Below are 23,331 nucleotides of genomic sequence, written 5' to 3' on the forward strand. Positions count from 1 at the left end.
CACAGGTGTCAGGTTTCTACAGACAAGGGTTTATGTCTGCAAATTGTTGAATTTCTATTTTTGGCACTTTAACATCTTCTCCAAATCCCTTAACTACCTGCCAACGAACCCCTAAACCGTAATATGTAGTGGTACAATTTTAACAGGGTCTCTTTTGTAACTTGGGGGTCTCTTCATTTAATTTCAACAAAGCAGGTGAAAATGAACATTCTCTCCAGCTATTGTAGAAATTAAGTTATCGGGACATTCATCAAGAAGGTAAAGTAGGAGATATCACAGATATCTACTGCTTACCTTCCTCTCACGGAATGGCCCGCTGTCCCAATACATTAGTATCACAGATATCTCCTACTTACCTTCCACTCACGGAATGGCCCGCTGTCCCCATACACTAATATCACAGATATCTCATACTTACCTTCCTCTTGCGGAATGGCCGCTGTCCCTATACACTAGTATCACAGATATCTCCTGCTTACCTTCCTCTTGCGGAATGGCCCGCTGTCCTCATACACTAGTATCACAGATATCTCCTGCTTATCTTCCTCTCACAGAATGGCCCGCTGTCCCCATACACTAGTATCACAGATATCTCCTGCTTATCTTCCTCTCACAGAATGGCCCGCTGTCCCCATACACTAGTATCACAGATATCTCCTACTTACCTTCCTCTCCTGGAATGGCCCGCTGTCCCCATACACTAGTATCACAGATATCTCCTGCTTACCTTCCTCTCCTGGAATGGCCCGCTGTCCCCATACACTAGTATCACAGATATCTCCTGCTTATCTTCCTCTCACGGAATGGCCCGCTGTCCCTATACACTAGTATCACAGATATCTCCTGCTTATCTTCCTCTCACGGAATGGCCCACTGTCACCATACACTAGTATCACAGATATCTCCTACTTACCTTCCTCTCGCGGAATGGCCTGCTGTCCCCACTAGTATGGGGACAGAAATCAACAAGCTCCGAAACTACAATATTTTCAGGCTTGAGTGCGTAAGCATACGCCATCTTCAGACGACATTTGCTCCCGCTCCGGGCTCGCAAACCGCTCCTTCCCTATGTGAAGGAGCCCCGGGTTGTGAAGAGGGTTCCTTTCAGATCCCTCCGCCCCTTTCCGGCTCCTTCCGCCGGACATGGGGGCTCTAGTTCGCATGCGTGACCTGTAGGTCACACAAGCGCACTAGTGTGGAGCAGTGAAAAGATTCACTGCTGCAAATGGAGCAGTGAAGCCGCTCGCAGAGTCAGCTGATTTTCGAATAATTGCTCCGGCACTCACATCGAATTAGTCTGTATGGACCCAGATAATTAACATCATGAATAGACCCCTGTGAATTAAATTGAACACCAAAATGTGATGCATGTGTAATTTGAGACCTTATTTTAAGAGCAAAATTCCAATTTAGATCAGTTTTCTTAATTTCAAGAAGTACTTTTAGAATACGTAAAATCAATACTACGTATTAAACAAAATTTTGGAAACAGAAAAACCATCCAATTAGATATCCAAATCAGATGATTAAACCGCCACACTCCACTAAAAACAATAATAGCAAAAAATAAATTTCCTTTCACTTTGTTTAATTTCTAGCCAACAGTTTAAATATTTAATTTCTATGGGGAATTAATCAAAGTCTCCCTATTGCCTTCTACAATATGCATATTTAAAAGGTTACATGATATAATCGGGAAGTCTCTCTGGATCCCTTCCCTTTGAAGTGTCCTAAACTGCTTGTTTGGAAATAGCTTCCAGACATTTGAGAACAGAGAACCTGTTTCAAACAGATTAACACCTGCTGGCAAATTGGACAAAAAGCAATTCAATCATGGGATATTTCAGATGATGTCCTCAATCATCTTTGCTCTGTTAAATCAATACTCATCTCTAAATACAAAACTCAGTCGGGGATAAATAAAAAAATAAAAAAAACATTATTATGTGGTATAAGTCTCATCTTACTGTATTTTCTAGCTGAAAATATAGTTCTAGTATTTCTGGAGATTGAAGGTCATTGTGGGAGATTGTCCTTGTTTTAGACACGCTGCTTTAACCTGACTTCATGTGCACATAAGGACAATGAAGATTAGATGAGCAATTGTACCGTGTTTTAATTTGACACTGCACTCCCCTAAAGCTGATAAGCGCACCATCTACAGGGTGAGAATCTCTTCGCAGAAGGCAGATACAGGTGGCCATTGGGAAGCAAGGGTGGTTGGTAAAATTGGGACATTATGGCCCCTTACGCTGCATCCCAAATCGTGGCATTGCGCAGTTGGGTGTGAGCCATGAACTTGCAATTCACTGAGAATCACTTCATCAGGCCCTCATTCTGCCCTTCACTAAGAAATGAGCTGCATGCCGCAGGGCGACCTGCTCTCCAAAAGGTCAGTGGACTTTACAAAATTCATGAATCTCCTGGACATTTTGGAATTGTAGGAATGTTACTTTAAGCTTTTTTTGACAGTTTAGATTAAATTATTGATTTATCGAAATATACTTAAACATTTATCCCAAAACGGGCCATTTCAGTTCTATTAAAAATAAATCAATATGTAAATAAATGAATGATAAAACAACAGTTTTGAATAGACTAAAAAAAAAAAAACTTGAAAAAAAAACTAAAGAAAAATCTGATCATCAGGTCGGCTTTACAAATCTGCTGACCGATCCGTCCTCTAAATGTGCACCCAGCATTACTGCCTGCAATATCCACTTCATATATAGAGCAAAGTGATATAAATCCTATCACCCCTCCAAAAAAACACCCTTTTTCACCAGTAATTACAAACTAAAATATAAGGAATTCAACACAAGATGATCAGTGAGCAGAGGTTTGTCAAACATGCTGTCCATTTAGTTACCACTTGGTCATTTTCCCACCAATAAATACTTTAAGGAGAAGTCTCAGCATAAGGAAGACAATGGGATTCTCCAGACTCTTGGGCACCTAGAAGAAATTACTCACAGTGGGAAATAAATAATAATAATAATATCTTGACATGTCTGGGAGATTTTACTGTTAGAGCTGGGTAAGCAATTTCTAAACTTTTTAACTATATAAAACTAGCTTAAATACAGTAGCTTATATTTTATTAAAACTCTCCCATTAAATAAGAAAAGTAAATAAATATTTATTATTATTATTATTATTATTATTTAGCACTAACAAGCTATCTATTTAGAACTAACAAAGAATAACAAAAACACAAAGAAGATGGGTAAAAAAGTTTTAGGAAGGAAAATAATTTAGCACAGGGCTTGACATGGTGAGGCAGTATAAACTGGAGAGTAAAAGGCGCCCAAACACCTAACAACGGATTGCGTGATCCAGCGATCGGATTGGCATTTCCGATACGCCAGTTGAAAATGTGGCCGGTGGTCATCACTGCTCCGGAAAATCTGTCAGTGGATCGGTGAAATTCTCCCCCTTAACAAAGCTATGTGTACATTCTTTCTAATCTTTCTCAGCAGAGATCTATATAACACCAATTCCATATTCCTCAATAAATAAATATATACTGTACAATCCACCCAAACTTCCTCAATACAGATCTATATACAATCAATTAAATACGCCTTAAGAATGTTACATATCCAGTGCATCCAATTTTCCTATAGAAATCTACTGTATTTACAATCAATTCAGTCTTTCTCTGTAATGTTCTGTATACAATCCATAAATTAACATAGAAACATAGAATTTGATGGCAGATAAGAACCACTTGGCCCATCTAGTCTGCCCCTTTTCATGTATCCTTTAGGCACCTTCAACCCTATTTGCTCCTTATGTCTATATCCTTATGGAGATGTGGCCTCCAGAACTGAACACAGTATTCGAGATGAGGCCGTACCAATGATCTATACAGTGGTATTATCACTTCTTTTTTCTGCTACCTATTCCTCTCCCTATGCAACCAATCATCTGACTTGCTTCCTCATTGCTTTGGTGCATTACTTGCCTGCCTTCAAGTCATTTGAAATGGTGACTCCTAAATCCCTTTCTTCCTCTGTATATTCCATTATAGTGTCCTTGATACTATATTTAGCCTTTAGGTTATTGAGACCCAAGTGCATGATTTTGCATTTTTTTACATTAAAATATAGTTGCCATGTTCTTGCCCATTCCTCTAGTCTACCCAGATCCTCAGTTATTTGTATTGCCCCTCCTGGTGTGTCTACCCTGTTGCATACTTTTGTGTCATCCGGAAAAAGGCATACTTTCCCTTAAATAATATTTGCAATATCACCAACATAGATATTAAAAAGCATTGGCCCAAGTACAGATCCCTGAGGTACTCCATTGGTAACCTTTCCCTCCAGTGAATACACTTCATTTACTACAACTCTCTGTTTCCTATCCTGCAACCAAGATCTTATCCATTCAACAGTCATAGAATCCAATCCCATGCTTTCCCGTTTGTTTATCAGTCTGCGATGCAGGACAGTATCAAAAGCCTTACTAAAGTCTAGATAAGCAACAACTACGGCCCCCCCTAGATCTATTCCGCTCCATAAATTCCTCTTCAATGTTTTGCATTACTATACATCTCACTACTGCCTGCTGACTGTAGCTACATTGAGTTGCCCTACTGTTCCCCTGCATTTGTCACTCCCTGTCTGTTATTTTATTGCAATTCTAGTATTTATTGCTTTGGAATGTTCACTGTTGTGCATTGTATTTATGCTGTGTACTTTATTGGCTTTTTGCAACCTATTGTACCGTATCGTCTAGAGGTTCAATCCTGCTCAATAGACATATACTGTATATACAATCTGTCCAAACCCTTTCAATAGAGCTCTATAAACTATCCGTCCAATTTCCTTCAGTAGACCTCTATGTATAATCTATCAAATCCTTTTTTAAGAAATCTACATAAAATCCACACAATACTGCTCAATACAGATCTATATATGCAGTCATGGTCCAATCGTAGTAGAGGTCTGTAGAGGAAGGGTCTTCCAGTCATAAATGCTGGAATCCAAACTACAGGTAATAGGGAGTTACTGTATCTGCATGCGAAATGCTACGTTACAGTCTCTGCGGCTGTGATACTGTAACGTAGCATTTCGCCTGCAGATACAGCCGCACACAGAATATAGGCATGCCGCATATCATTTTACTCAGCAGAAGATGCTTGTGTGTCCCATTTGCATCACTTTGCGATTAAGGGAAATGGCGCACAAAAAGACAATCAATGCTACCAGGTCACTCAATGGCATGGCGCGAACAGAAGGGCTGTTTAATGTGGACACATCTGTCTTTTATAACTTGAGAAAAAAAGTCAAAAACAGTCGGAAAAGAAATATATCTGCCAACTTTTTCCTGTATACACATAATATACACATAATGGATATTTAGTTATGAAGATTTGAAATAAAAAGGAGCTGCCACGTTGTAGACATTGTTTTGATGCAGATAACATACCGAGCACATTAGCCGTACACTGCAGGATCCCTGAGACATCCTCCGCGTCCTCGTTCCCAGAGAGACCGGCGTATGTACATTTCACCGAAGCATTGTGTAAATTCTTCTCTGCATCACGACAGCTTTAAAAGAAACAATTAGATGTAAGAAAAAAAAAATAATACACCCTTACAGTTTCCAACTGCATAACCTTCTGCCTGCCTTCCCTCATTAAATGGTTAGCAAATCCCTAATTAGCACATAGCATTCAGGCAAATCATTTCACACATGGTGCTGTGGAGTATCACCATGAGAGTTATTAGTCTGCATCACTACTAGTGCTAATTTATTGGATCATTAAGTGGTCGCATCTTTAAAAGTGAAGAAACATGTTTGAGTAACAGCTTTACTACAAAATATAATTTACTTTTTTTTTTATTCCTTGCTATATATATATATTCCAGGGACTTGGAGCAGTGAGCTGTAAGGTCTCACTGTGGCTTCTTCAAACATTAGCTAAGTCATTTATATTGCATACCTCAGTATATTCCCTGGGCGGTATACGCACACACTGAAGTTTATTCATATATATACTTTTGAATGTTTCATGCTGCTTGGATGGCTGATCATTAATCCCTACACTTAGCATTCTTATTACACACTGACATCTTGTTAAGTGAAATTGTGATAACATCGCATGTTTGGGTTTCTTTTGCACCAAGCCATAGACCAATATATTTGAGGGCTCACTGAACTCTGCTGATTGCAAGGTCGTAGTTAGCAGCTTCCTCTCACGATAGGTTCAAACCAGCACCAAAACCCCATCCAGAAAAGAGCTAATACAAAAATTAAGATAATACAATAATACAAGAGGGGAAGCATACTGTATTATTGTCAATTTAAATTAATTTCTCTCACCAGGATTGCACGTGCATTAATTAGAAAATTCGGCAGCATATCATCCTATATGTTTTGGAATTCAGTAGCAGACAACCCTGATAAAGTCCATGCAAAGAAACGCACTGGATGGCCTCCCAGGGAGACGTTACTTTTGCAAGTGTGATGCTCACTGGCTTTCTGGTGGATTCATTCATTGGATTCTTTTTCTGCTAGTTTCAGTCTTCCCCTTGTGTACTAGTGTACAAGCCCTGATTACCCCACTTGCAATGCCTGTACTGTAATAGGCTCCTTAAGCTATAAAATTTCTACCACCTCTCAATTTTAACTTGAAATTTTTTCTCATGCTATAGTATTTTATTGACACTCATTAATAAGCTTATATCTTATGTAACTGGTGACATAATTGAACTATCTTATTTTAAGTGTCAACAATTTTAAATTGTACCTCATTGCAGCTTCTTCATAAACATTGAATATGTTGATATGTGTGTACTATTCTGTGTTATACACAGTTAGTATATAGTAGACACCAGCAGAAAGTATTGTTTTAAACACACCAACCAGATACACGTAACCGGGGGTTTGGGTTTATTGCGGTGAACAGGTTTTGTACAGCCGTACAGCGGACCATCCGGTCATATATGTAAGCGAGTTTTGCAGGGTCCCCCACAAAGCTGAGTATTACACGCATGTGTAGTACTGAGTCGCTCAAACACAGTGCCATGATAGTGCAGCAGGGCCAGCTCCAGGGGTCGGAGGACCCTGTGCCGGCCCCCTCCAGCGTGCCCTCTCTTCGCCGCGTGCGGCCGAAAATTGGGGCATGGCCTAATTACCATAGGTCACGCCCCCTACGTGACGTTATTAGGAGACGTGTCTGCCTTCAAATAACGTCAGGCTGGGGGAAGCCTCCTAGCTGGTCTTACCCCAGCCCTCTCCCGTCACTGAATGGATGCCGCACGCATGGGTCAAGGACAGGCTGCCATATTTTCAGTGCGGCTTGCCCTTGGCTTTCCCATTCACAGACCTCTTTCCCTCCACAAACCCAAACTTCCTCCAGGCTATGAAAAGAACCAGAAGAGTAAAATGGCTGTACGAAGGTTATAGAAATGTAGCCTGTATGTGGTAGTGCAGCTTTTAAAACATACAGAACCTTCAGTGTTATGTTAATGCCTCCATCTTTCAAACAGAGGGCCTGATTTAGACCCGCTCGCAAGCGCACAACGCTCGCAAGCGGGTCGATGGTCCCCCACTGCGCACGCCGGAGCCGGCTCCATCGTGCGCATGCTCGATTCCTGGCCAGCGATGGCGCTCCGTCGCTACGGGTCTCGCACCAAAAGGGGACGGCTGTCGATTCCCGAAGGAATGCCTGCCGTTTGTGAGCGGCCTCAGTAGCGAGCTTCCGGATCTTAGAGCCGAAAGCTCACTGGGGCTTGCGATGGATGAGACCCTACCACGAGGGTCTCGTCGTAAGCCCGATGGGTTGCGACCATCGCGACCATCACCTGGCCGCTCGCAAAAGCTGTGGGTGGTCATCCACAGCTTAGCGAGCGGCCAGGAGGCCGGCTCTCGAAAAAAATAACGCTGCCCTGATTCAGAGCAAGCGCTCCGGCTCTGAATCAGACCCAGAGTCAGTATTTTTTTCTTAACCCAACCACCACCACTTTTGTCGGTAGGACAGTAAACTGCAAGACAGGGGCTGAGATATTGTACTTTTTCTAAAAGCAACTTACGCAGTTCAATTGTTTTTAATGTGTGGGGGGTTTTTTTTGCTGTTTTTAGAGGTTACTGCATGGGGGAAGATTTTTATTCTTTCTCAAGGGTGCAGCATGGTCAGAATGAGGTACATTATCTTTTAAGCATACTGTACATCTGAGAGTAATTTTTGTTAACTGTTCTCTCACAAAAATAATAATCTCCTTTTCAAAATATCTCTGGAGGGAAAGCAAGTATGGCTGATAGACACAGACACAAAGTCTGCAAGATATAGAGGGGGGGGAGTATTTTACATTGGAGACAGAGCACAGGCAGGCATTCCAAAGCCTCTCTGTTCACTACATAATGTGACTGTGGTTGTCATGACACCGTGGAACATCTGCAGAATTATCAATCATTAATAGTAGCCTGAAGAAACTAACCAAGGGAAAAACGTAATTACCAAGCTGCTTCTTGTAGTTTTGTACAGTGGTGGATTTTACCTAGGGACTGCAGCCACCCCAGTAAAATCTGCCACCCCTCGTGAGTGTTCACCAGTACTGACTTCCTAACAGGAGCGCTATCTACTATTCACAGCCAGGCAGACGGTCCCAGGGGAGGTGTTTTCTCTCCCTGGAACTGCCAGTCTGCACCGCGATTAGCAGAGAGTGCATCCAATGGAAAGTCAGTCTCCTGCCTTACCGTGAGCTCTATCCAGCTTCTAGGGGCTGTGGCCAATGCAATCCCTAGAAGCCGTTGCTTCTGTGTATGTGTCGGTCGCGGGCACTGCCAGGTGCAATGCACATGCGCTTTGCATCTGGCAGGAGCCAAACACAACAGAAGCCGTCTAGGCCACTTATCGGGCTGCTGCACGGGCAGCCCCCCTGCCAGGAAAAGGTGGGAGCTGTCTCTGGTTTTATAGCCTTATTGTTTTCGTGGCATAGCCTCTTTAATGTGAATGACAGTATCTATAAGGTACCAAATGCAAAAAAAAAAGACTGTGTTCTGCAAAACAAGAAACTAAGGGCCATATTCAATTTGAGGCATTAAGTCCCGATCGGCGGTAATTTACAGCTGATGACGTCATTTTCGCCTGTTTTCATTTTACGCCGTATTCAATTAGAAATACTTTCCGCCTAGGCGGAAAGTTAACGCAATGTAATAGGTGGAAAAGTATCGCCTATGAATAGCAGGCGTTAAAAAGTTCAGAATTGGGGTTTTGGGGTGCAACATTGCGGGACCCCCCATGCAGCCTTCAGATAGTCCCCCAAATGTAAACTGTGTCAAAAAAAAAAACACTTTTGGACACCCCAAAAAAATCACTTTAATTTTGGGGTGAAAAAAAAAATTGGGGGACAAAGTTAATAACTAGCGAACTTGACTCTGGAGGGGTCCCCAAGTATGCCCCAAGTGTTTTTTTCATTGCAGCTGCTTGCGGCAGGTGGGTTTTTCACGTGTTTTTTCAACTCACTTTAGCAACTTTAAAATATGCTGACCCCCATTTTCAAGTACCCCAAACCTGATGGGCATAGTTATTTTTCCCAAAAAAATCTTCCAAATGCTCTTCTGCAGCACTTTCTTCCAAGTCGCATTTATGCACCTGCCGCAGCTATTACAAACCCCGACTTCCTTCAAGAGATAATAATGGGGGTACCCATAGTGATCCCCTATGTCTAAACATCTTTAGGGTGTCCCCTGGAATATTTCCTGAAAATTCCCGTTATGTTTATACCTGTAAAAAAAACGGGATAAAAGTTTTTTAAAAAAATGACATATGGTCCCCCCCATAAGCCAAACCAGCCCCAGGCTTGGCAGCCAGTGGGATCAGCGGGCGCACTACAGTCAGCGTGACCGCTGATTGGCTGACGGGACATGCAAGCTCCGTGCAGTCCCGTCAGCGGCCATTCGGGAGGGAGGTGTATGTGTGGCAACACACATACACATCCTGTGTCCGTGTGGTCAATAGAGTAGGTTTTTTGTTTTGCCAAGTCCAGGGGATGCTACGGAGACCAGCACAAGGATATAGGTGAGTATGAATTTTTCTTTGCAGAGCCATGTATTAAGGGTATTCTACTGGAGAAGGGGACAGATACATCTGGTATAGATATGTGTAAATGGGTAGGTGTCTGAAATAAAGTTATACTAATCACGGTGTGTGTGTTTTGTCTTTTTTAACTATTTATTTTACAGCGAAGTTACAAGTGCCGCATGTCTGCTGGCACTTGTAGTTCCACAAGTGCAAAATGGCAGGCATACTGGCACTTGTAGTTCCACTGTAAAGTACAATAGTCTTACATTATTTGGCCCCCCATTACCCCCATACCCACCACTCCAGGGGCATGGGGAAGAGCCCCGGTCTTCAGTGTAAAAGCATGTGGTGCTCGGGAGAGGGGGGACCCAGGTTTTTTTCGCCGATCCAAGTATCGCCGGTTGCCGTTTTCACCCACTTTGAAATTGAATACGGGGATACGCGGGCACGCGCGCGATACTTTAACGCCAACAAAACAGGCGAAGTCGGCGTTAAGTCCGGGCCGCGTTAAATTAACGCGGCTCGGCTCTAATTGAATACGGGCCTAAATGATGTTAATTTAATTGGATGTAGATTGTGCAATTAGCCCAGAATTGCAAGTTAAGCAATTGAGATTTGTAACTTTACAAAGCTGTAATTTTTAAGATTTTTTTAAAGCAATTACAGTATTTAAAATAGGTGGCTCAAAATGGATGTAGTCAAAAGTTCAACAATCACAATAATGACATTCATAAAATGTCGACACCGTCATGAAACACAACGTGCCGACAATCTCAGGATGTCAACATGTGAAATAGGGTTAGACTGTGGGTGGTAGGGTTAGGCTATGGGAAGAAGTTAGGGTTAGGCTGCGGGGTGGGAGAGGTTAGGATTAAGCACTAGAGTGATAGGGATTAGGGTTAGGGGAGAATTACCTACCAGCAGGGCCAGCTCTAGGGGTGTTCGACCAGTGCGGTCGCACAAGGGCGCCACCCCTAGAGGGTGGCACCCTTCCCCAGCATCCCGATTTCAGCGGGACAGTACTGTCCCGCTGCTCCATCCGCGGGCCGAAGTGGCCCGCGGGTGGTCTAATTGGGAGGTTGGGGACCCCCACCGCCGAAGCTGTGCGTGCATCCATTCACTGACGGAAGATGGCTGGGGGAAGTCCAGCCAGTGATGAATTGCTGGGCTTTACCCCCAGCCTGACGTTATTTGGAGGCATGCCATGCGGGCACGCCTCCAAATGACGTCAGATAGGGGGTGTGACCTATGGTAATTAGGCCACGCCCCCAAATTCGGATGAGAGGGCGCCATATGATGGGCCGGCACAGGGTGCTCTGACAGCTGGAGCCGGCCCTGCTTACCAGAATCCCAGAACAACACAGTTCTGATCCGGTAGTCATAGTCACATGACCGCTGGGACCCGAAAGCCGCTGCTGGAGCCGCAGCAGCCACCAGGAGCAGGTAAGTCACTGCTGGGCCACCATGGAAGATATGTCAACATTCTAACATATCATCAGTTGATGACCATGTCGACATTCTCATGTGTGTCAACACGATGACTGTTGACATTGTGACACCTGGGTGCTGTACCTGTGTATGAAACAGAGGTGCCGCATCTTCTTACAGTTTGTGGTTCCTAAATAACTATTTCTGCATCTTAATCTACCTCAGTAGGCAGCCTGTGCCCGAAAAAGTTGGAGAAACACTTATACGGTATAATGTATTTTAAGTAGATGAAAGGATAGATCTAATCTTGACTGCTGCAGAGGTCAATCCCTTTCTAGTCAAAACGAATGAATGTGAAAATTAATGTTTTTACCCTTCTATGATCTTTTATTTTCTCATTCATCTCTGTAAATGAATCTTTGCTTGCAAAGGTTTGTCAATTTATCTCCAGTGGGGTTTAAGTCTCCCTGCTTCTTTCCGCATAAAAAGATTACAGCTCAGTGCAGTAAGTAGACTGCACAGACTTAACTCAATTTGGTAGGTCACTGAGTGTACAAATCAATACAATTTTCCCATTCATGAGAATTTAATGAAATTTAGAATAAATATATAAGCCTTTATTTAACCCTCTGATCCTTTGCACAGCAAGCACGGTGAGTGTATATTTTGCTTGCATGCAAATTGTAATGAAAAAAAATGACTTGGACTACAAAGAAGGAACCTTAGATTGATGCTGCTTTGGTTAGATTTGTGTCATGTGAGCACAACCAGACTGAAAAGACCCCAGCTAAGAAAAGGCCAGTCCAGCAGATGCGCTCCCACAAAAATGCATTCTGGGTTAAGATGTAATACACAAGTGACATGAATATGTACAGAACATAAATCCCTTAACGGCACGAGCGGGCTATGTTCTATCACACTGGGCGGTACTCAATTAGTTTTGCATCCGCGATAAAGTTTTGCATGCCGCACTTTTCACCTACCGCGAGTATTTTAGCCACGAAAACTCATAGTGCCCACCCCCGCTATTCGCCGTATTCAATTCCAAAAGACGCGAAAACGGCAACGCGCGAAGTCAGAACAGGTGGAAAGTGGGGTCAGAATCAGAGAAATCATCCTGAACCCCCCAAAAAGATGCAGAAACATTGGGGATCACTGTAGTAGTGCTCAATGAGCCTTAATAAAACTATTTGGGGTACTTAAGTTGGTACAATTGCCTCTAATTAGCGTATTTTACACAAGTGGTGAAGAATGGCATAAAGCAGTATTTATTGGAGAAAATAAGTAGTCCTGACAAATTTGGGGTACCTGAAAATGGGTGCTAGCATCTTTTAATGTCTTTAAAGTGAAGTTTTAAAAAAGTGAATTTACTCCCCCCAAAAAGAACCTGCAATGTCCAAAACACTTGACCCCTTCTTAGAGCACCCCTATTTTACTCCAAATTCAAAGTCATTTTTTGGGGTGTACTTAAGTCTTTTTCTAGAATTTTTTGACACAGTTGGCCTTTGTGGGGCTGTCCTAAGGGTTCTGAGTGGTCTCCCCACCTTTGCACCCCAAAATAAAAACGTTGCACTTCTTTTCTCCACCTATTCAGAGGCAAATCATTTTTGCCTATTACACTGCATTGAGTTTCCGCGCACGTGAAAAGCGGATGAAATTGAATAAGGTGATAATTTTCCAACGGGCGAAAAGTCGCAATTGGAGATACTTTTTCACTGAGTTCGGCTTTTCGTGGCTAATTGAATATGGGCCAATGTGTGAATACATACTGAAACTCTAATTAAAAACAACATGGACAACAAGAGCTGACATTAATTGAGATATAACTATAACTGGTATGGTGGCAAGAAGAATGTGAGCAGGTCAGCCTACCATTATGAGGCCCTTGTGATCCATACACCCAAACGGTGCGAACAAATGGGTTCTGCCTACTCCGTCTTGTCAAGCCTAATGTATAACCCAGCAGATAAAGTGGTGTTGCTGACCACTGGCTAAGGTCTAAAGCTGGGTACACACCTAACTGACCCACCGGCTGACTGACTATTCCGCCAACTGGGCGACTGATTTGATAAGCAATACACACTTACCAATCGGCCGCTCAATGGGGCTGATTCAGACCCACTCGCAAGCGGCTGTCCGCTTGTAAGTGGGTCGATGTTGTGCTGTGCGCATGCGCACGACGGCGGGAGCTCCGTCGTGCGCATGCGCCAGACGCGACGAGCGAAGGACTTTCCTTCGCTCGTTGTGTCTGATCAAAGGGGGCGCGCTGTCGATGTTGATTGACAGCACGCCCCCTTTGGTGGGCGTGCCGGGGGCGTGCCTCCATGACGGGGGCGTTCCCACGGGAACGCCTACCGTCAGAAGCCGGCCCACTGACATCACTAGTGATGTCAGTGGGAGTGATTTTGGCTCTGATAGAGCCAAAATCACTCCGGGGCTTGCGGTTGAAAACCTCAACCGCAGGCTCCGGCTCGCAGTTTCGATGGTCGCGATGGTCGCGACCATCGCGGCCATCAAACTGCACGCTCGTATAGGCTGTGGGTGGTGACCCACAGCTATACGAGCTTCCAGGAGGACGCTCCATAATTATGGAGGGCGGCCCTCATTCAGAGCGTGCGCTCAGCTCAGAGCGTACGGCTCTGAATGAGGGCCAATATGTATTACAACATTGAAACCTGACATTACAACTGTGCGGGTATTTAAGTTTGCCCGTCCAGTTGTGAAGCGGTGTTCATGCAGCCAGTGTACGTGTGGTCAGTGGGTCGCCCGTACACACAGGCACATGTACTGATATATCTGCAAGATATATCGGTATTGGCAGGGCCGGCTTGAGGCATGTTTGACCAGTGCGGTCGAACAGGGGCGCCACCCCACAGAGGGTGCACCCCTCACAACATCCCAATTTCATAGGGACAGCACTGTCCCGCTGTTACACCCGTGGACCGAAGTGTTTTGCGGGTCGTCTGGTCGGGAGGTTGGGCACCCCACCGCCGCAGCTGTGCCGGACCCCAGAGAAGCTGAATGAATGTTGTGCACATGCGCGCGGCATTCATTCAGTGCAGGGAGAGGGCTGGGAGAAGCCCAGCTATTGACGGAGCGCTGGGCTCGCCCCCAGCCTGACGTTACACGGGAGGCGTGCGGGCACGTCCCCAACTAACATCATTTAGGGGGTGTGGCCTATGGTAATTAGACCACGACTACCCATGCTGCACAGGGCGCAGCTACCCCTGGAGCCGGTCCTGGGTATTGGCTGTGTTACACGGCCAACCTGGTATGTCTGTGAATTACGTCGTTCACATACATATCTTCTGTACACACGGACAGATGCATTATGCTATATGTCGTTCATCGACTGTAAAATTCATTTTCAACTGGTCAAGGCGGGTCTTCCAAAATGAGGCTGTCCCTATGAAGCATCCATGGGCGTAACTGCCAGAGGTGCAAGGGGTACAGCTGCTATGGAGCCCAGAGCTCAGGGGGGCCAATTTCCTTGTCAAAGTTGCATGTGTTACATACATTTTAACCATTCGGTGGTACATAGGGGCCCATATAAACTTTTGCTAAGGGGCCTTCAAATACCTAGTTATGCCCCTCGAAGCACCTTAACCATTAAGACTAGACGCCATGGAGAAGATACTGCTGACAGTCTAGTCATGCTTGATTTGTGGGGTAAATGAAGTTAATAACTACTGTAGGTCCCTTAGTCCCTTCCTACCACCCAGTCATCAGCCACCATCAGTGTCCCTCCTTTCACAGTGACGATATGAATAATTCCTTTTTGAATGAACTTTCTGCAATGATTTGTTGTTTATTCAGGACCCCTGAGCCATAAAGGATTCTTCTGCTCTTCTCTAGCTATAAACTTTTGTGTATCTAAAGCACTGCCAAATGAGCCAGAATTTACTTATGTGGTTTACAGTACATGGCTCACAGCAAGCTTGGCAGATATTTAAGTGCAGAGCTGGTTAGGATGCGCTTAGTGAATTACACATGTCCTGAATGACCCACCTACACACTAGTTTGTATAACCTATAAGAATTTTGAAGATGATCATTTTTAGTTCACAAAGATAATTTATTATAAAGCTAATCTTCTATAAGCCAAACACATTAATTCTACTTTTATGTTCTTAATTTCAACTTTTATTTTTTTCAAAACACCCAATAGTTTGCTCCTACCAGCCTGGGATAGAAATTTATACTAATTACCTAAAATGCCATGAACACTAATAGAAAGAAAATCCGCACATAAGGTAAAAGTCTACTAAAGTTATATATGGGTAATTACAAACGCATTTATAACTTAAATCTATATAATAAGCGAGAAAGCGTCTGTCTGTCTTTCTGTTTGTCCTTTATGTACGGTCACAGTTTTGTACCTAGCTCCACCAAATTTGGCATGGTGGTGTAGCTTGACCAGGATTATGTTTTTGCTTAGTTTTGAACTTCTTCAGGGCCACACTCTGTCACACAATCCCATAAAACTGATACACTCTTAAATTACACATGTTCTGGGGCAGAGGGGCTGGCTTCACACACACACTGTTAGGGGTTTATTTACTAAGGGGCGATTTTAATCTATTTAAAATCGATCAAAATAGATTAATATTGATGCTGTGTTTCTGAAGCTAAATCACACATTTACTAAACAAAATAAAAAATGGTCTGTTAGTAAATGTGTGATTAAGCCCCAGAAACCCAACATCGATTTTAATCGATTTTGATTGATTAAAATCAACCTTTAGTAAATACCCCTTACAATCTGGCAGCACTCTAAAAATTCAGACTGTGGCAGACAGCATATTAAATCCACAATCTTTGATCCTGGCAAAGCTTAGTATATGGAGATTACAAACAGCAGGGGAGATTGATTACAGCCACACTGTGCCACTGTGGACAGCCCCCCATCTGTCCAGGTACGAAACTCCAGTCCCGGCATTCCTCCGTTGATGGCAGCCATACTAGAAATGGTATTCAATGTTGGTCTGCAGAGTGATTTCAGGGGGTGATTCAGCTGCGGACGCAGTGACAGTGATCACGCAGATTCCTGATTAGTGGGATCTGCGCATGTGCAGTTCGGGTCTGCGACCCCGCATGCAGTCCAGCAGCAGACTGTCAGTGATTGATGGTCTGCTGACGTTTTTGGGTGGGGAGGGGGTGGCGATGGCAACTGTTGGGTGGGTGTGGAGAGGCTAGCCCCCCGCTATACAATGCTGAAATCTCTGGCTGTGTAAAGTGGGGGGCAAGGCTATGATGAAGCGATTTAGCTGCAAATTGTGGCATCGGCTGCCCAGACCATCCATTTCATTTGGGAAATGGGCGGCACAGAAAGGGCATCTCTGGGAGACCTGAATACTCTTCCGGGATGCCGGGATCATCACCAGAGATTCGGGAGCAATCCGGCCGTTCTGGAAGAGTAGGTAAGTCTGATGTTAATGGTAATGAGAGAGTTAAACAATGAATTTGTTTTCGGCTTCACTTTGTTAGCTCTTTTCTGAACTATACTGGACATTTTAGGGGCATAACAATATTTGCAGGATATCCACTGAAAACAGGTGTTTTTTACCTAAAAATATTAAAGGTCCATGGGATTTAAAATGGAAGGACCGCAACAGATATCTCTAAAATCCGCCAAGGTCCCTACATTTCTGACAGCAAAGAAGCCCCCATATTTTTTTATGGGGGCTGCTATGCTGTCAGCTTTAACAAGCTCCGAATCTTTCTCTGTGTCACCTCCCGATGGCGCATACACCGGCCACGCAATCGCATTAGCTACTGAGGATCCGAACTAGGAAGAACTCTGCTTACAGGCCTTCAGCGGGAAGTGCTCTTATCGGAGCCTGTCTCCCGGCAAGGGCGTAAGACATCCTCATTAAAAATTTTGATTGTGATACAGTATGTAGGATAGTATACTTTCAGGCAGTAACTGATGGGCCAATGGTATTGATCAATCTTAGCGAAAAGTAGCCACTAATTAACATTCCTTCTTACCACGATTCTCAACGAGAAACATAAATCTTTTTCAAGGCAATTTATCACTGACCCAGGTCCAGGATAGCGCTTTCAAAAAACTGTTGATCCTGGTGGATCTTAAATACTTTACTAATGGGAGCGGTGAAAGTTTAAATTGTCCCGATTGTATTACTGTACATGCGCGCGTGTGCCTTAAAAGCATACATACCTACCCTCCCGAAAGTTGTGGGAGGCTCCCGAATTTTGTAGTGAAGTGGGCAGGATGGGGAGATAGTTGCCGGGAATTGTGTCATTTAGCTCCGCCTCCTACTCGAGGTCCCATGATTTGCAGCAGTTTGCCGTGATGGGGCGGGGCTTAATGACATAGGAGCCAGGCCCCGCCCCCAGAAGTGGCCACCTGTGTCTCCTCTCTGGGCATGTCCCGGGGAGGAGAAATAAAATGTCACCAAGTATGCTTAAAAGTAACTTTAGTCTGTGGAAGTATTATTTATTTTTAAAACTTAGGGCCTGATTCAGACCCACTCGCAAGCGGCTGTCCGCTCGCAAGTGGGTCGATGTTGTGCACTGCGCATGACGGCGGGAGCTCCGTCGTGCGCATGCGCCAGACGCGACGAGCGAAGGACTTGCCTTCGCTCGTTGTGTCTGATCAAAGGGGGCGTGCTGTCGATGTTGATTGACAGCACGACCCCTTTGGTGGGCGTGCCGGGGGCGTGCCTCCCTGACGGGGGCGTTCCCAAGGGAACGCCTACCGTCTGAAGCCGGCCCACTGACATCACTAGTGATGTCAGTGGGAGTGATTTTGGCTCTGATAGAGCCAAAATCACTCCGGGCCTTGCGGTTGAAAACCTCAACCGCAGGCTCCGGCTCGCAGTGGCGATGGTCGCGATGGTCAAGACCATCACGGCCATCAAACTGCACGCTCGTATAGGCTGTGGGTGGTGACCCACAGCTATATGAGCGTCCAGGAGGACGCTCTATAATTATGGAGGGCGGCCCTCATTCAGAGCGTGCGCTCTGCTCAGAGCGTACGGCTCTGAATGAGGGCCTTAGTCAGAGACACATGCTGTACCGTTAGGTGCACGGACACACGCGCGGCAATGTGATTACATCATTTTTTTTTATCAGCACTTCATTTTATTGTATAGAGTACAAACGATGGTGCTTTGTCGTTAAATTCTGGGGGGAAAAAAGGCATTTTTTTAATCCATTTACATAATTGAATAAGAAGAGAATAAAGCAAAATGATCCATGACATGTTCCAGTCATTACTATTTGTATAATGCTTTTGTCCTATAGCAGAAAACATTAACATTGCACATTGAAACAGTCCCCAGAACAGAATGATCCACTTGAGTGGTTAGTTATTAATATTCTCTTGAGTTTGTCCTTACCCAATGACTTGGTGCTCATAATGCTGCAATGTTCTCTGTAACGTCTGCTGAATAGTCTGAGGCTGCAGAGTAAAAAAAAACAGACACTTACTGTATGCACAAGGAAACCAAGATCCACAATCATTTGCCAGCAATGAAAAACAGCGGAATCATTTCTGTTTCATTCACACTTTAACCTTTGATATCATATTTTACAAAAATTATTCTCTTTTTTTTCAGCCTATTTTTATTTTCTAGTCAGATAATGAAGCGAGGATGAGGTCTGATAGCATCTGATTTACTATTTATGTGGGCACGTTGAAGGCTATGTATGAACCTGACCTGATTAAGTCATATCTCGTTTACAATAAAGGAGATGGATGGGGGTATGACCACCACACAAAAAGGGGATAGACGTGGAATTCAATGAAAATGAATGTTGGGATAGATTTACAGTCAAATTATGGAACAAATGAGATTTATAGAACCAGGGCAGCCTGGAATACTAACGTCAGATAATGTTTGTTTATAAGGAAATCAGTACTGTAATAACCAGTGCCGTACGGGCAGGAGCAGGTAGTGTTTGTGACAATGGCAGCTCCAAGATGCCCTTGAAAAGCTTTTGTTGCTCGAGATCAGGCCGAACTGCTGAAACAGATCAGACCGGAGTTTAAAGCCGGGTATACACTACTAGACGATGTGCGTACCCGACCGATGCACGCTGCAATGAACGACATATCGTGAGGTCGTTTGATACCGCACGATCTGGTAAACGACTGCACAAAATGTTGTTCACCAGCCACTTCCACAAGCATGGGGGCGTCATCAAATTTACAGATTGAGCAGCATGTAGCCTCGATCTGCCGATGCGATGAACGACCCCACGGGAGCGCGCCTGGTCGCTCATACTGCATACACATTTGCCGACATGGACGTTATGAACGGGCGACATATTGTCTAGTGCATGCATGTCAAACATGCGGCCCGCGGGACGCTTGCGGCCCGAATAAACATTTTATGCAGCCCAAGAGTGTGGGCTCACATATATATAATATGCGGCCCACCCCCCTGCCACGATCAGAGCTCAGCTCCGACCGGGCAGTGTTTACTTTGTTTAAAGCCGGCAACGCTGGTTTCTGAAGCCTCTGATCGCTTCAGAGGTCAGCGTTCCCAGTGATGCGGCGCCTGCGATGAGAGGAGCCTGCGTCTGCTGCTCTGTATCTAATTAGATCCAGTCAGCGGCAGCGTCTACGCGGGATGGTGGGAGTGATGGCGGCGTGGACTGGAGTCCAGCGGCCATCGTGAAGAAAGGTAAGTACTGCACAGGTAAGTGGGGCCTGTTCTATACTGAGGGCACAACATAAGGGGTATAACTGGGGACACTGCATAAGGTGCACTTCTAGGGGCATTACTGGGGGCGCTGTATAAGGGGTATTACTGGGGCACTGCATAAGGTGCACTTCTAGGGGCATTACTGGAGGCTCTGCATAAGGGGCATTACTGGGAGCACAACATAAGAGAAATTACTGGGGGCTCTGCATAAGGGGCATTACTGGGGGCTCTGCATAAGGGGCATTACTGGGGGCTCTGCATAAGGGGCATTACTGTGGGCACAACATAAGGGGGCTCTGCATAAGGGGCATTACTGGGGGCATAACATAAGGGGCATTACTGGGGGCACTGCATAAGGTGCACTTCTAGGGGCATTACTGGAGGCTCTGCATAAGGGGCATTACTGGGGGCTCTGCATAAGGGGCATTACTGGGAGCACAACATAAGAGAAATTACTGGGAGCACAACATAAGAGAAATTACTGGAGGCTCTGCATAAGGGGCTTTACTGGGGGCTCTGCATAAGGGGCATTACTGTGGGCACAACATAAGGGGCATTACTGGGGCACTGCATAAGGGGGCTCTGTATAAGGGCTATTACTGGGGGCTCTGCATAAGGGGCATTACTGGGGCTCTGCATAACGGGCATTACTGGGGGCACAACATAAGGGGCATTACTGGGGGCACTGCATAAGGTGCACTTATAGGGGCATTACTGGGGCACTGCATAAGGGCCACTTCTAGGGACATTACTGGGAGCTCTGCATAAGGGGCATTACTGGGGTGCATAAGGGGCATTACTGGGGGCACAACAGAAGGGGCATTACTAAGGGCACTGCATAAAGTACACTTCTAGGGGCATTACTGGGGGCTCCGCATAAGGGGCATTACTGGGGCTCTGCATAAGGGGTATTACTGGGGGCACAACATAAGGGGCATTACAGGGGCACTGCATAAGGTGCAGTTCTAGGAGCATTACTGCAGCACTGCATAAGGGGCACTACTAGGGACATTACTGGGGGCTATGCATAATGGGCATTACTGGGGGCACTGCATAAGGTGCACTTCTATGGGCATTACTGGGGGCTCTGCATAAGGGGCATTACTGGGGCTCTGCATAAGGGGCATTACTGGGGGCACAACATTAGGGGAATTACTGGGGGCTCTACATAAGGGGCACTACTAGGGGCATTGCTGGGGACATTACTGGGGGCACAACATAAGGGGTATCACTGGGGCACTGCATAATGGGCACTACTAGGGCACTGCATAAGGGGCATTGCATAATGGGCACAAATTCAGGGGGCATTGCATAAGGGGCTCTAATACAGGTGGGAATTGCATAAGGGGCACTACTACAGGGGGCACTGCATTGGTTTTTATTAATAATAAACCTTTCAAAATTGCATATAAGACTTTTATCTAGTTGCAGTCCACACACTCTTAGACCTTGAATATTCGGCCCAGTTGGTATTTTGAGTTTGACATGCCTGGTCTAGTGTGTACCCCCCCCCCCCCCTTTTAGGCTGGGTATACACCGGGACGATATCGGGATGATTTGCCATATTGGAACAACAAATCATCTACATTGTCTAGTGTGTACCCTCAATAGTGCGCTCATGCAGGCAACATACAATATTGTTTAACTGACCATGCTGCAAGGTCAATCAAATGATAATATCATGTGTGCGGCGATGCATTGTAATGAAGGACGGAACGAGGTATTGTTTCGTCGTTCATTACATTGTGTAGTGTGTACCGGCATTCTGATGGTCTGGGGCGAAGAGAAATCGCCCCAACCACCTGCACGATTGCCGCTCGTCGTAATGTGTACCCACCCTTAGAGGATGTAGTTGTGAGTTAAATGATTAGGGCAATAGGCAAATTAACACATAATAGGGGCTACATTTTTGACACTATAATTAACTTGTGTTATTATCACCATTATGTTCAATGAAACCATATGAATGAATGGTGCAATTTACCATTGCAGTTATGTGGGAACAGCGCAGACTATATGAAACTGTCCCAGTGATGACTGTGCCCAATTGACAGCTCCTTCTCCACTGGCTTATCACAACGGCAAAAGAATTAACTTTTTAATTCTGACCCAGTGTTTGTACTGTGCATTTTCGCCCATCAGGTGTTTGTACTGCGCATGTGTGCACCGTTCAGGCAGGAAGATCCCTCTCTGGCGATACTGCAGCTACAGTGGCGAACGCCATCTTTAGAAGGTAGGGATGGCCATCAACTATTCATGGTTTTGCAACCATCCATGGTTTGCCGCCAATGAAAAAAAAACAAATCAACCATCGATGGTAAAGCCATTGACAGCCATCATTACGTTAGAGTCAAGATCCAAGAAGTTGAGCTACTGTATTTGGAGATTGGTAAATTGCTCCACAAAGCAGTCCCCATTGAGAATTATGGGAACTTAATCATGGGTGAAAAGCTTGATAAATATGCCCTGAGATTGGAGCTAATAAAGCATCAGCGAGTGATAAAGGGGTTATGTCTCCTGGTTAAATGGGGCCCTAATGCCACATATCCATTACGCGACATTACTGCGAGATTGCACTATCACGACATCGTAATCGTGCTTTCGCTCAGTACTCTGGCACAAATCGTGCAAATTCATGACGCAAACGACCAGCGATGTGCGCTCCCGCTGGTCGTTTCTGACATCAATCGTCGCCTGAACATGCTGGTCAATCTCCCGATAACAACAGATCGACCATGTTCAGGAATGACGACTGACCGTTCACTGTAGGCACAGCACAGCACAGACTGTCATTTCACAGTCTGCTAGTGGATACGCACCTTAAGTGTGGCTGAGTTTCGTTAAAGCAATCACACTATAGGTCAGTGACGCTGACTCTGGCCAACAAGCCACTGTTTTTTAAAGAGAAGCCATGACATGCGACAGTACAGTAATCACTGGCTGTAATCGCCATTCTTTCATATTAGTCGGCATTGATGATATCATCTAAAGCTATTATTCAATGAAATGAAATACTGTACAACAAAGGAGCATCCATGGATTTCAGTAGACAGTTTAAAAAAACTGCACAAAAATACTGACTTCTTCTAAAGAGAGGGCGCTGCTAAGAGTTGGTCTCTCCATCCCTTTGTACAGTTACTGCCGCATGTTTTACACCTTGATAAATGGTAGGAGGGGATGGGAGAGAGCCCCCTCT

General features: G+C 44.8%; 1 protein-coding gene across 2 annotated transcripts in view; it reads right to left on the reverse strand.

The window, feature by feature from the left end:
- Positions 1-23,331, reverse strand: part of GUCY1A2 (guanylate cyclase 1 soluble subunit alpha 2) — a 232,493-nt gene that overhangs the window by 154,330 nt on the left and 54,832 nt on the right. For both annotated transcript variants that reach the window (XM_088456689.1, XM_088456687.1), the window contains 2 exons: positions 18,825-18,886; positions 5,434-5,555 (listed from right to left, as the gene is read on the reverse strand). In XM_088456689.1, the coding sequence (XP_088312815.1) occupies positions 5,434-5,555; positions 18,825-18,886 (184 nt within the window). The remainder of the gene's footprint in view (positions 1-5,433; positions 5,556-18,824; positions 18,887-23,331) is intronic.

Source organism: Taudactylus pleione, unplaced genomic scaffold (genome assembly GCF_031769625.1).
Source record: "Taudactylus pleione unplaced genomic scaffold, aTauple2 ptg000711l, whole genome shotgun sequence".
Lineage (NCBI taxonomy): Eukaryota > Metazoa > Chordata > Amphibia > Anura > Myobatrachidae > Taudactylus > Taudactylus pleione.